Source organism: Meles meles, chromosome 1, assembly GCF_922984935.1.
Source record: "Meles meles chromosome 1, mMelMel3.1 paternal haplotype, whole genome shotgun sequence".
NCBI classification, from domain to species: domain Eukaryota; kingdom Metazoa; phylum Chordata; class Mammalia; order Carnivora; family Mustelidae; genus Meles; species Meles meles.
Window position 1 is genome coordinate 996,948 of NC_060066.1, and position 12,643 is coordinate 1,009,590.

At 52.7% G+C, this 12,643-nt stretch overlaps 1 protein-coding gene across 4 annotated transcripts; it reads right to left on the reverse strand.

Moving 5' to 3' along the window:
* Window positions 1-1,005: 1,005 nt before the first annotated feature.
* On the reverse strand, window positions 1,006-12,309 carry ZNF623 (zinc finger protein 623). Of its 4 annotated transcripts, none has more exons than XM_046021380.1 (3): window positions 12,234-12,298; window positions 8,130-8,357; window positions 1,006-4,807 (listed from the first exon to the last, which is right to left on the reverse strand). In XM_046021380.1, exon 3 carries the CDS (start codon window positions 4,728-4,730, stop codon window positions 3,231-3,233), a length of 1,500 nt encoding a protein of 499 aa, XP_045877336.1. In that variant the 5' UTR covers window positions 4,731-4,807; window positions 8,130-8,357; window positions 12,234-12,298; the 3' UTR covers window positions 1,006-3,230. The 4 variants fall into 4 exon arrangements, with proteins under 4 accessions (XP_045877336.1, XP_045877329.1, XP_045877322.1 ...); XM_046021373.1 differs by having other exon boundaries at window positions 8,027-8,357; XM_046021366.1 differs by lacking the exon at window positions 8,130-8,357 and having other exon boundaries at window positions 12,234-12,309.
* Between the last annotated feature and the right edge of the window lie 334 nt (window positions 12,310-12,643).

A 12,643-nucleotide genomic window follows, 5' to 3' on the forward strand; every position in this document is an offset into this window, starting at 1 on the left:
AGCCTGCTTCCTCCTCTCTCTCTCTCTGCCTGCCTCTCTGTCTACCTGTGATCTCTCTCTGTCAAATAAATAAAATCTTAAAAAAAAAAAAAAGAAAATGAAGAGATTCTCTCCCTCTCCCACTACCCCTCCCCCCCACAAAGAAAATGAAAAGGTAAGCCAAAGACTAAAAGTATTCATAATGAATACATATTTGGAAAGAGACTTTCATCTACGAAATAGAAAAGGCTCTTGTAAGTCAGTAATAAGACGACAAACCACCCCATGGGGCTCCTGGGTGGCTCAGTTACGCATCTGCTTTCAGCTCAGGTCATGGTCCCAGGGTTCTGGGATCCAGGCCCGCATCAGCCTCCCTGCTCAGCGGGAAGCCTGCTTCTTCTTCTTCCCTCTGCCCGCCACTCCCACTGCTTGAGCTCTCCATCAAATAAATAAAATCTTAAAAGAAAAAAAAACCCACCCAATTTAAAAATGGGCAAAAGATGTAAAAACACATCACAAAAGGTGAGGCAAAGGGGCACCTGGGTGGCTCAGTGGGTTAACCCTCTGCCTTCAGCTCAGGTCATGATTCCAGGGTCCTGGGATCGAGCCCCGCATCGGGCTCTCTGCTCAGCAGGGAGCTTGCTTCCTCCTCTCTCTGCCTGCCTCTCTGCCTACTTGTGATCTCTGTGAAATAAATAAATAAAATCTTAAAAAAAAAAAAGTGAGGCAAAATGGCAACATGCGCATGAAAAGGTGCCGGACAGCACCACTGAGCAGACAGATCCAAATCAGAAGCACAGAGACACGTCACACCTGCTCGGGGTGGGTCACATTTCAGCCGAGTCGCACTATCAAGGCTTGGCAAGGGATGTGAAGCAGCAGGAACGCACATACTGTGTGAAGAGTGTGAAATGGTGCAACCACTACGGAGAATTTTTGGCAATTTCTTAAGAAAACACACTTATAACCCAGAAATTAAGTTCTATGCATTAGCCCAAGAAAAATAAAGAGGCATGTCCAAATAAATACTTTTACACAAACGCTCATAGCAGTTTTATTCATAAAAGCCAAATCTGGAAACTCAAATTTCTATCAACAGGTGATGAACAAAGGTTTGTCCGTACAATAGAACACTACTCAGCAGAGAGATACCCAAACACGTAACTACTTGGTTGAGTCTTTACAACATGCCAAAGCAAAAGAAGAAGTCAAGACACATAGAATTATATACTGTATGGGTCCATTTATGTGAAGCCCTACAAGCGAAACTAATCTACATTGACCCAAAGCAGGTATTTGGGACTAGGGCATGACTAACTGGGAAAGGGCAAAAGGGAGTATGTTTGAATGGTAAGAATGTTATTTTTCTTTATTCTAATGGTGGGTACACAGGTATATGGTTTTTTAAAACTCTGTACACTTTAAATATGTGTTTCATTGTATGGAAACTAGATGTCACCAAAGTTGATTGAAATGGTCTTGATAATCTCTTCCGTACCATTTGAAACATCTCTAGTAATGAGTTTTCCAGAAGATGTACTGTATGCCCCTCTTTATCACTTACCCCTGAAGGCTTCTAGTGTTGCTGGAATTTAAAAACTCAGAATATGCCCATACCCGGGGGGGGGGGGGTCATGTAATTTCAAAACTGGTTGTTTTTGTTAATGTTCAGAGAAAAGAAAATCAGAGGCAGCGACTGAAAGTTGCATAGACCATTATCTACCGTGTACTACAGCTCCCCAAAGAGATGTCTACTGCACCTCTCCGTATCTACAGATTCCTCTCCCAGGTCGTCCTCTTCTCTAGCTGCCATGGCGCTCGCTCTCTCAGTTCTGGGGTCACCTCTTCTGGCCCAGATCCTCCACGCCAGATCAGTCCCCTCCTTACCTATGCTCCTACACAATGTGGAACTTCTACTTCACCACTTAACTCTGTGCAATCACCTTTGTCTTCCCCATCAGAATCAACAATTTCATCTGTTTCCCAAATGTTCAGCCCTGGTCCTTCTAGATCAATACATTTTCAGGTAAATGACAAAATGAGCCAGAAAGCAGGGAAAGTGACCAGAAGAGATGAAGTCAATCGTGGAACCGCTGAGACAGGAAACCTTGAGCAGTGCGCTGCGACTGTGTGCCCCCGGAGTGGATCAGAGATACATAGGCAGCCAGGTGAAGACAGCACTCCCCGAAAGCAAGCAGACAGTCATGGGTGAGCTCTGGAGGCATAAACACGAGGCGTGCTGGTCTTCCACTAGCTATTGCTTACAACTTGAGTTACGTAGAAGCAGAAGACATCAACAGGGCTGAGAGAGAAGATGCTTCCAGTAGACCAGCAAATTATACTGTTACAAAACAACAAAACCCAAAAACATAAACTAGAGCAGCACAAGCGAGAGGAGAGCCAGTGACACACAGATCCGGCTGCGCTTCTTACTGCCTGCACCAGCTGCCACGGATACATGAACCCATCGACTATGACGAAGCCCTTAAGGAATTAGTAGTGTACTAATAAGAGATGGTAGATAAGAACATCATTTTGATATACTAAAGCAAGTGCAGTAGCAGAAGGGCACGCCAGCAACACAAGCACAGAGGGGTAGTTGGCTGAGCCTGACATGGGTCTCGACTCCCGATAAGGAGCTAACCAGGTGTGCAGTGGAGAGCGTTCAGACAAGGGCAAAGAGGAGGCAAGTACAGCGTGGGTTAAGCAGGAATGTCAAGCAGTTAGAGCTGCTGCAGTGGGAGGTTAAGGAGTGGGAGATGAAACTCTAGGAAGCAAAAGGCCTTAGAAAGCAGGACTGGGAGCTTGGAAATTACCCTAAGGACAATGGGGAAACAACCTGTGGTTTGAAATAACGAAGGTCTTTCTCCAACTTGCCTTTTTGATAGATCAAAATTAACCATGTGATATTCTTTTAAGTATTAAGATTAGATACATAGTTCTGCTTTAAAAAGTATTTTAACTCGGATGGACTGTAACTGTGCAGTAACATGCAGAAAGCTTCTTTGGACCTAGCCCCTCCCCCAGCATTATTCCAGCTCCGTCAGCTGTCCAGTCATGTGGCTCTCCTGACGTCACACATTCGTAGCGGGGAGGACAGCAGCCCAGTGCTGCTGCGCAGTGGTTAGGTGGCAGCCCAATCTGAAAGCAGCCCTATTGAGGACTTTGGGAAATGCTGACACATCCAAAGTCATCCCAGTAGGGAGTCATGCTACTCCTTCTAAACATCACTGAGTTGGGGAGTAAATATTTTATAAGTTATCTGTGTGTTCCCCCTGACCCGCAGACTTCTCACCCACATGCATGGCGGTCTTACTCAAGGGAAGTCCCTCTTGGTGACCACCTTGATTATTTTTAAAGTTTGGGGTTGAGCTGAAGTCTTTCCCATACTGACTACATTCATAGAGTTTCTCTTCAGTATGAATTTTCTGGTGTTGAAGGAAGTTTGACCTCTGAATAAAGCCTTTCCCACAGTAACTACACACATAGGGCTTTTCGCCGGTATGAATAATCTGATGCAGAAGCAGCTTGGAGCTCTGAATGAAAGCTTTCCCACAGTCCTTACATTCAAAGGGCCTATCCCCAGTGTGGATTTTCTGGTGTTCAGTGAGATGGGCTTTCTGGAGAAAAGCTTTCCCACATTCCTTACATTCATACACTCTCTCTCCAGTGTGGATTTTCTGGTGTCGAATAAGGTACGAACTCAGAAAGAAAGCTTTCCCACATTCGTTACATTCATAGAGTTTCTCTCCAGTGTGAATCCTCTGATGCTGGGTAAAGTTTGATGTCTGGCTGAAGCGCTTCCCACACTCATTGCACACATAAGGCCTTTCCCCGGTATGGATCCTCTGATGTTGAATAAGCTTTGAACTCCGAATAAAGGCTTTCCCACATTCGTTACATTCAAAGGGCCTCTCTCCAGTGTGAATTCTCTGATGTTCGATGAGGTCTGAGCGATGACGGAAGGCCTTCCCACACTCCTTACATTCATACTGTTTCACTTCTGTGTGGATCTGGTAATGTCGAATAAGGCTCGAGCTCCTAATGAAGGACTTTCCACACTCATTACACTCATAAGGTCTTTCTCCTGTGTGAATTCTCTGATGGCGAATAAGCAATGAGCTCTGGCTGAAGCCTTTCCCACACTCCTTGCATTCAAAAGGCCTCTCCCGGGTGTGAACTCGCTGGTGCCGAACCAGGTCTGAGCTGTGATGGAAGGCTCTCCCACACTGCATGCATCGGAATGGTTTTCCTCCTGTATGTGCTCTCTGGTGCTCAGCGAGGTCTGCGTAGTGAATGAAGTCCTTTCCACACATGCTGCACACACAGAGTCTTTCTCCAGTGTGCACTCGCTGGTGCTCAACAAGGTGAGAGCTCTGGCTGAAGCCTTTCCCACATTGCTCACATCTGCACGGTTTCTCCCCAGCATGAGAAATCTGATGTCTAACTAGGTCCGAGTTAAATGTGAAGCTTTTGCCACAAATCTCACACTGATGGGCTCCCCCTTCCACAAGCTCTCTCTGGAGAAGGAGGAGGTTTGAGCTTAGAACTGGGCTTTCTCCTGATTTACTGCCCACCCGAGCTGCCTCTCCTGCTTGGATCTTCCAATGGGTAATCGTCACCCCCCTGAAACCGCCCTCCTGAGGGGGGCAGCTCCCCTCTGGGTTTCCCAAAAGTCCCTCTAATCTGGGTTCAGGGAATGCCCCAGACTCAGAGGCAGGGGGCTCCATCACTGTGAGTGTTTCTGACATGGTCTCAGGCAGATTTCCATCCTCAGAAACTCAGGCACCAGAGTCACCTTCTTGTCACAAGTTTCCTAGGTCAGAATCTGAAATAAAGGAGAATAAGATCATCTTTTCCCTTTGTCAATAGACCGGAATCTAGTGGAGCAGGTGGGGGATAAAACACATTCAGAGTGGGAAAGAGGACTATTTCCTCTGTCCACACTCTTTACCCCAGCGTGCATCTTAGCTACCTACTTCACCCACTCGAGAAAGGTTCTCTGGGGCTCCACCTCCAACACCCAACTCCAGGGGCAGAGTGCCTGAGTAGTAGACAGGGAGGGATGTGGCTTGGACTCTTAAAAAATTAAGACATATTTCCAAAGAAACACAGATGTACTATCTTGCCACCTCTTCATTGTCCTCCTTTCCCTCTGTACCCAGCTTAGATCCCATGTTCTACAGTATTATGTTTATTTTGGGTTACTTACTCTAATCATCCTAACTCCCTCTGCCCTTCCTCTATCATCCCTGCACAGGGAAACCCCAACGTGGGTTAAATTCCATTTGTTTCCCATTCTGTGTCTGCATCTATGCCAATTGAGCTCTCTCTACACTTACAATCCCTTGGTTAATGGGGCCCTGAGAGCCACCAGCAACCTCTACACTTTCCTCCTTCTCCTAAGAGATCACCCCTCCTTTGTCCTCTCTTCTCACCTGTCTAACATTCCCTCCTCCCTCTCAGCTGATGCCCTTGCTTATCTCAATGAAAGGACAGAAGAAATGAGATGAGAACGCCAATATTCTCCTACCCAGTCTTCCAATCTGTCTGTCTATACCCAAGCCATGGCCTCCCTCCTTACATGTGTTATGCTGTCCTTGATCCAATTTAGGGTGAACACCTCCATCTGGGCACTAAAACCCACACCTCCTCAACCACTCAATGGTACCAAGGCTCCCCTGCACACGTCTAGAGCTGGAATGTTCACAGCATTCACATCCACCAAAATAACCAATTTAGGGGGATGGGCAGATTGAGGAGTACTCCTACCAGGGAATAATACAGAGCAACGAAAAACTGCTATACAGAAGCAAAGGTGAGCCGAAGAAGGTAGGCACGAAAGAGTTCATGTTGCATGATTCTGTTCACATCAAGTTAAAAAAAGACAAAAGCAATCCATGGTGGAGAAGTGAGACACTGCTGACCTTTTGGGAGAAGATAAGGACTGGCAGGGAGTACAGGGGCACTGGGGTGCTGGTGACCTACATGGCACTCTGAATCCCACTGGCATGTCACTGTGGAAAAGCTTGTTCGGTCAGGAGTTATTTAACCTTACAGCTGCTGGGGTGTTGTGCCCAGCTCCCCTGCTCAGAGCTATACCCCACCATCCCCACCCCGCTGGGAACCACTTGTAGGGAGGACTCTGTCTTTCCCAAGGTCTTGCCCCTCTCTGAAGGCCCACTCTTGGCTGCCCATCACTGTAGGACAACACACCACAAACACAGCAGCAGAAAACAGTACGTCTGTCATCTCACCCCTCTCAAGGTCTGAAGTCAAGCCCAGTGTGACCGGGATCCCTGTTCACACAAGGTGTCGGCCAGGCTAAGGTCACATCTGGAAGTGCTGGGAAACCTGTTCCCAAACTCATTCAGATGCCAGTGGAAATCAGTTCCCTACAACTACAGGACTGTCCCTGAGTCCTTGCCAGCTGTCTGCTGCTCTCGGTTCCTAGAGACACCTGTATCACCAGGAACAGCACACAGAACACCTGACTTCTCTTCTATCACCAGCTGCAAAAAAATGCTTTCCAAGGGGATGTATGATTAGGTCAGCCCACCTGGAGAGCCTTGCCATCTTACGTCCCCTAACTGACTTACATCTGCAAAACTGCCCCCACGGCAGCTGGGAGGAGGTGTGTGTACCTTAGGGGCCAGGAATTCTGAAGGGCCACCTCAGATGCCTGCCATGCCACAGCCAACGTCTGGTCCATCACAGGAACAGCGAGTGCCCTGGCAGCAACTCAGGTGTTATCCCAACCCAAGACCTCCACTGGGACTGGCCACAGCCTCAGTTCTGACTCCACTGTCCAGTACGGCTTTCCTTACAGACACAACACTGAGACCTCTACACAGCTGAGTGCACCTCCAGGGAGTTCCATCCAAGATGAGGCCACACAGGGGTGCCTGGGGGCTCAGTCGATTAAGCCTCTGCCTTTGGCTCAGGTCGTGACCCCAAGGTCCTGGGATCGAGCTCCACGTCAGGCCCCCTGCTCAGTGGGGGGCCTGCTTCTCCCCTTCCCTCTGCTGCTTCCCCAGCTTGTGCTCTTCCCCCTCCTCTGTCAAATAAATACATAAAATCTTTTAAAAAAGATTAAAAGATGATCCTAAACAATTACTTCTTTCCCCAAATCTGCACCAGTGGGAAGCACACCCTGCTGTGTACCCCCATGAAGGGATGCCTTCCAGACCCATTTCCAATGTGGCCATCAAGGACAAGAACCTGCCTCTGAGGGCAAAGCTGCAGGTGGGGGGGTACAGCGGCAGTGGGAGCAGAAGCACAGGGAGTGACCAGGCAACGCATGCTCTGTGCCCCCAAGAGGGCTCCGTTTCAAATGTTTTTCTCTTTTATGTGAGCTAGAACTTGCATAAAGCACACACATCTTGAACTCCTCGTGACACTGGTTTCACCACTCCAGGCCAACACAGCACATTTCTGCCACCCAAAAGGCCCCCCTCCGAGGGCGACCCCTCTCTATGTACAGACGAATTCTGCCCATTTAGGGTACTTCGGTTAGGGACACCTCCCAGCTCCATCAGCAGAGTGGTGACTCTTGGTCTCGGGGTTGTGAACTCAAGCCCCATGCTGGGCACAGAGCTTACTGTAAAAAAAATAAAAATTTCATTTCAATGGAATTATACAACATGTTTCTGTGCCTGCATTCTATTCATCATATACCCATTTAAACAAAAAGTTTTTATTTATTTATTTGAGTGAAGGAGTATGCGCAGGCACAAACACAGGGAGGGGTGGGGGTAGGGGAAGGGAGAATGGCAAGCAGACCCTGTGCTGAGTGCGGAGTCCAGCACGGGGCCCGATCTCACGACCCTGAGATTATGACCTGAGCCTAAATCAAGAGTCATACTCAAGCAACTGAGCCACCCAGGAGCCCCAATATGTACCCATTTTTTGCTGAATGATAACACATACCATAAAACTCACCATCTGTAAGTGCACAACTCAGTGTGTTTTCGAGTACTCCTGAGACTGCAAAACCATCACGACTACCCACTTCCAGAACACGTTCATCACTCCCCCAAACGTGTACCTGCTCAGCACTCTGCCTGCGCAAGTCAACACCGCGGGCGGGGGCAACGCTCTCTTCTCACTGACGCACGGCCCACCGCTGCCTGCCCAGGTCCCCATCTTACTTCTCACGAACACCCGAGCCGTCTGTGGTCTGGGGTGACGGTCAGAGGGGCAGCACACACTCCTGTACTCGTCTCGTGGTAGATGAGGTCCTCGTTTCTGCTGGGTGTAGACCTGGGAGTGACTGCTGGGTCTCAGGTCCCGGCACCGCTTCCCTTTAGTGGTCACGTGGTCAGGACACTTCTGCCTTTGGGAACCAGCGCAGCTGTGGGCGGCGATTCTTCCCCTCCCTGAGGGGGCGAGTTCATATGGTCAGGCTGCTTTCGGTGGGTGCTGGAGACAGCACTGCGGGCGGCCGGGGCGTGTATGAGTTGAGTCTGACTGTGCCCACCTGCACTGGCCCCTGATGAAAAAGCCACGCCCCACCGCCTGGGCCAGAGGAAGTACTTGGTGTGGGACAAAGAGTAGCCAGTGGGGTACACTGTGGCTGACTCAAGACTGCCCAGAATCTCTGCTCCCTCTGAGTGACAAACACGACAGAAATGAGAAGGCACGTGCCCCCCAGCCAATGACTACGCTTCCTGGAGTCCCCTGAAGAGAGCTGTGACCCCGTGACTGAGCTCCAGCCAATGAGCTGGGAACGGAACGCGTGTGCGCGAGGCCCCCAGCTCCACACACCCCCACGCTGACACCCTGATGAGGCAAAGGAGCCAGGCTCCCAGGAGGCCCTGACGGCCAGAGCCACCCAGGTAGGCAAAGTAGAACCAGAAGTTAACTTTTTTGTTACAAACACTATTTTGAATCTGTTATGGTGACTTGAATAATGCTTAGGTAATGCTAAAAAACAGGCTGATTACTCAGACCAAGGCTCCCAGTGATAAAAAAGAAACTGAACCCACACACCAGTGACTGGCAACAGGGACAAGGAGCTGAGCACAAGCCCGCGGCAGGCGTTTCTGTCCACAGGAGACCTGCCTGCTAATTCACCCACCAACACAGCCCCCTGGAGCGGCTCAGCACGGGCTCAGCGGAGCTGGGACGTGGCACAGACGAGGCCTGCTCCTGGCATCCACTGAGGACGGTCTTCAGAGTTAAAGGCTCGATAACTCGATTTTTAACAAATATATAGTTCTGCTTCTTATAAAAATTATTTTTTCAAGCTATAAGTAAATTATGCTGAGTGAGAAAACAGAAACAACAGAAAACATGACAAGAGAAAAATAAAAGGAACTCTAACCCCACCATTAAGATGACCAGTGAACATCTTCCTCTGGTCTTTTTCCTGCACTAGTATTTTTAGGAAACCAGACTATCACTCAGTTTTACATCCCGTTTACTTCTGTATCTTTTTAGTCCTCAGCCATTACAAACATCAGATGCGCGCTGTCAACACACCTCAAGGGCTGAAGTGTAGAGACACAGACAAAACCTAGACGACGAGAACCTCCGCCAATTCAGCAGGTCACCGTCAGCTGCTTCATTACGCGTCCACTGACACCTGCTTGAGCAAATACAATTACACACTGAGTAACAGAAGTTCGGTTTTCAAACGTAGAAATGGGATCACACTACACTCACCCATCCGCAACCTTTCCCCCTTTGTCATATATCCTGGCATTCCGCCAGTCTATCCACACAGATGCTGAGCTGGTCCCCTGCACGCTGTCACCGCACAGGCGGCCACAGAATCCCGACTCGCATCGGACACCGGAAGGAATGTTCGTCCCGTGCCTCTGCTGCCACTTGCCTGACCCTTTCTCCTCCCCAGAGATGGAAGGAGCTGCGGGATGAAAAGTCTGGGAGAATAACAGGCAGGCGGCACACGACCAGCTCCATGGGGGCACACGCTCTGCCCCTCTAAGTCACAGGGTCAGCGGAGTGGCCCCTAAGGGGCCCCAGCAACGGGCACTTCCTGTGAGTGCCGGAGTGTCTGATGCTCTGACCCAGTGTGCCCGGAAGTGAGGCGGCAGTTGGCCACGTGCCTCATCAGTTCAGAACTCAGGAGGAAGACAGGGTACTACTTATTAGGGCCCCTCGAACCCCACCAGGCACAGCGGTGAGCAACTGACTCACACTGCCTCACGCACTCCTCCAAAGCTTCCAAGGCAGCTGTTCCCTCTGTTGTCTACTCTACAGATGAGAAAACGGAGACGAAGAGAGACAAGCAACTGCCCAAGACCACTAAACTAGTAAGGGGCAGCAGTAAGGTTCAAGTCCAGGCCTACTCTCCTCCAGCGCCCACCTCCTCAGCGTGGAAGGCTTCCCCTTCCCAAGTGTCACCTGTCACGTTTACAAGACCATACGGGGTATTAGAAAAGTAAGCTGATAGTTTAAGCCTCATTTTTCTTAATCAAAAAAGTTTGGGGGCTCCTGGGTGGCTCAGTGGGTGAAGCCTCTGCCTTCAGTTCGGGTCATGATCTCAGGGTCCTGGGATCGAGTCCCGCATCGGGCTCCCTGCTCAGCGGGGAGCCTGCTTCCTCCTCTCTCTCTCTCTGCCTCTCTGCCTGCTTGTGATCTCCGTCTGTCAAATAAATAAATAAAATCTTAAAAAAAGAGAGAAAGAAATCAATGTGCATACCTTAATTTTAAAAAATAAAGAAACCTGAATGGAACGAACAAAGGAAGTAAAAATACACCACGCCTGTGACTCTGCAACGTACAGAGCTACCCTGGTCCACCTTTCTGTCACAACACACAGAATCTGCTGGATAAACTGTCACGTGAAACTGTAAATAAGCAGGTGATGTTGAGATGGGGCAATCCTCAGAGCCGGAAACGGAGGTGGGATGCTAACCTGGAGTGGGACCCGGCGAGCTGCAGGATGACAAGCGGGGGGCGAGCCCCACACAGGCGACAGGACGTGCACCCGTCACCACGCAAGGTGTCTCATTTCTCGTGTTCTCACAACTATCCATGATTTGCTTAATGCCAAACCCTCTGCTAGATGCTGTCTCCTCCTCCCCCCATCCCACCCCAGGGCACTTTGGTTCCCGCTCCCAAGGACACTGCCGGCCTTCTCCTCTCCTGGCGAGTCCACTGTCCTCTCCCCAGTCAGCTTCCAGGACGCGAGGCAGCCCGGCCATGCCTGGCAGCTCCTTGAGCCCGTCAACGCCACCGCCAGCTTCCGGGTGGGAGGCTTCCCTGACCACCCCTCCCTCTGGCTCACGAGCGCAGTCTGGGCCTTCTCAGCTCTGCCCTCCCTCCACATCACCCCCAAGGCCTTTCCAGGAGTCCGAATCCATCGCCATCACCGCCAGAGGCTGGAGCCCTGTGCGCGGGCTTGCGGGAGAACGCGGCAGTCCCTCCCCCCGGCTCCCGCTCTGTCTGCCCCGAGAGAGGCACTAACACCCCGTGAGACGCTGCGTCCGCAGTAGGGAGAACGGCTCCACCTGCGCGGATCGGGGCAAGGCACGCTGAAGCCCGGGACACACGGGCACCTCAGATCCGAGATGAGCAAAAAACACCCATTTCTACCCCTCGTCGCACTGGGCCCGGGGGACAAGACGTGCCGCACGGTGCTGATGAGCACGAGTCTACACGGCCCGAGGTCCCCGCCTGCCTCCAGGTGACGTTCCTGGGGAACCTCGGGCCGAGGCTCCCGACGCCGTGACGCAACCCGAGCGAGAAGGGGTGACAGGTCCCCGACCTGGGCGGACTCAGCCACGGGGACCGATGACTTCCAGGGGAACGCGGGCCTTTAGGAAAATTGCCCCCGCGCGGCAAACCGCGCTCGCGCCTGGGAACTCTGTGGCCCCGAGGTCTGGAGGCAGCTCTGGTCCTCCCGATCCCGCCCGCCCCCACCCCAGCGAGCCTCGGGGGCGGCTCCAGACCCCGTCCCTCTGCCAGGACCGTCCGGGGCGCTCCGTCGGGCGCAGACACCGCCGGCAGGCCCGGGGCGAACGGCAGCGCCGCCCGCACCGGACTCGTGGCCCCGCCCCGCGGCCCAGCCCTCAGGCGCTGCGAGCAGCACCGGAGCGACGGCGGGCGCGGGAGCCGGGCGCCCCGCGGGGAGGGTGCACGTTCGCGGGCACCCAGCCTGTGCGCCCAGGGCGCTCCCTGGGGAGAGAGGGCGCGGGCCGGGGTCGCAGGCCGCGCCCACGACCCCGGCCCGCCCGACGACTCCGCCGTCCCCGCCCCCGCCCCGCGGCCGGAAGCCAGCCACTCACCGGGACACCGGCGGCGACACGACGGCCCGCCGACAAAGCCAGCACCGCCGCCCGCTCGTCGCGGCCGGAAGTCGGCCGAGGCCCCGCCCGAGAGCTTCCGGAGCCGCTCTAGGCGCCCCGGGGCCGGCGGCCTCTCGGTGGTGCGGACTTCCGGTCCCGGCCCCCGTGCTCCGGCGGCCTCAGCGCGGCGGGTCCCGAGCGCGCGGCGTGTTGGCGCCGCGGCCGGAGCTCGGGGTCGGGGGGCCGGCCGGGGCCTCCAGGTCCTCGAACGCCGCCCCTCGGCAGGCGGGGGCTGAAGCCGAAGACGTCGGGGCGCGGGCGCGAGCTCCCCGCGCTGGGGCCACGGCCTTCCGCTGGCCGAGCGGCTCGTCCCGGGGTCGCGGAAGCCCCCGGAGGCAGCCCGCCCCGCG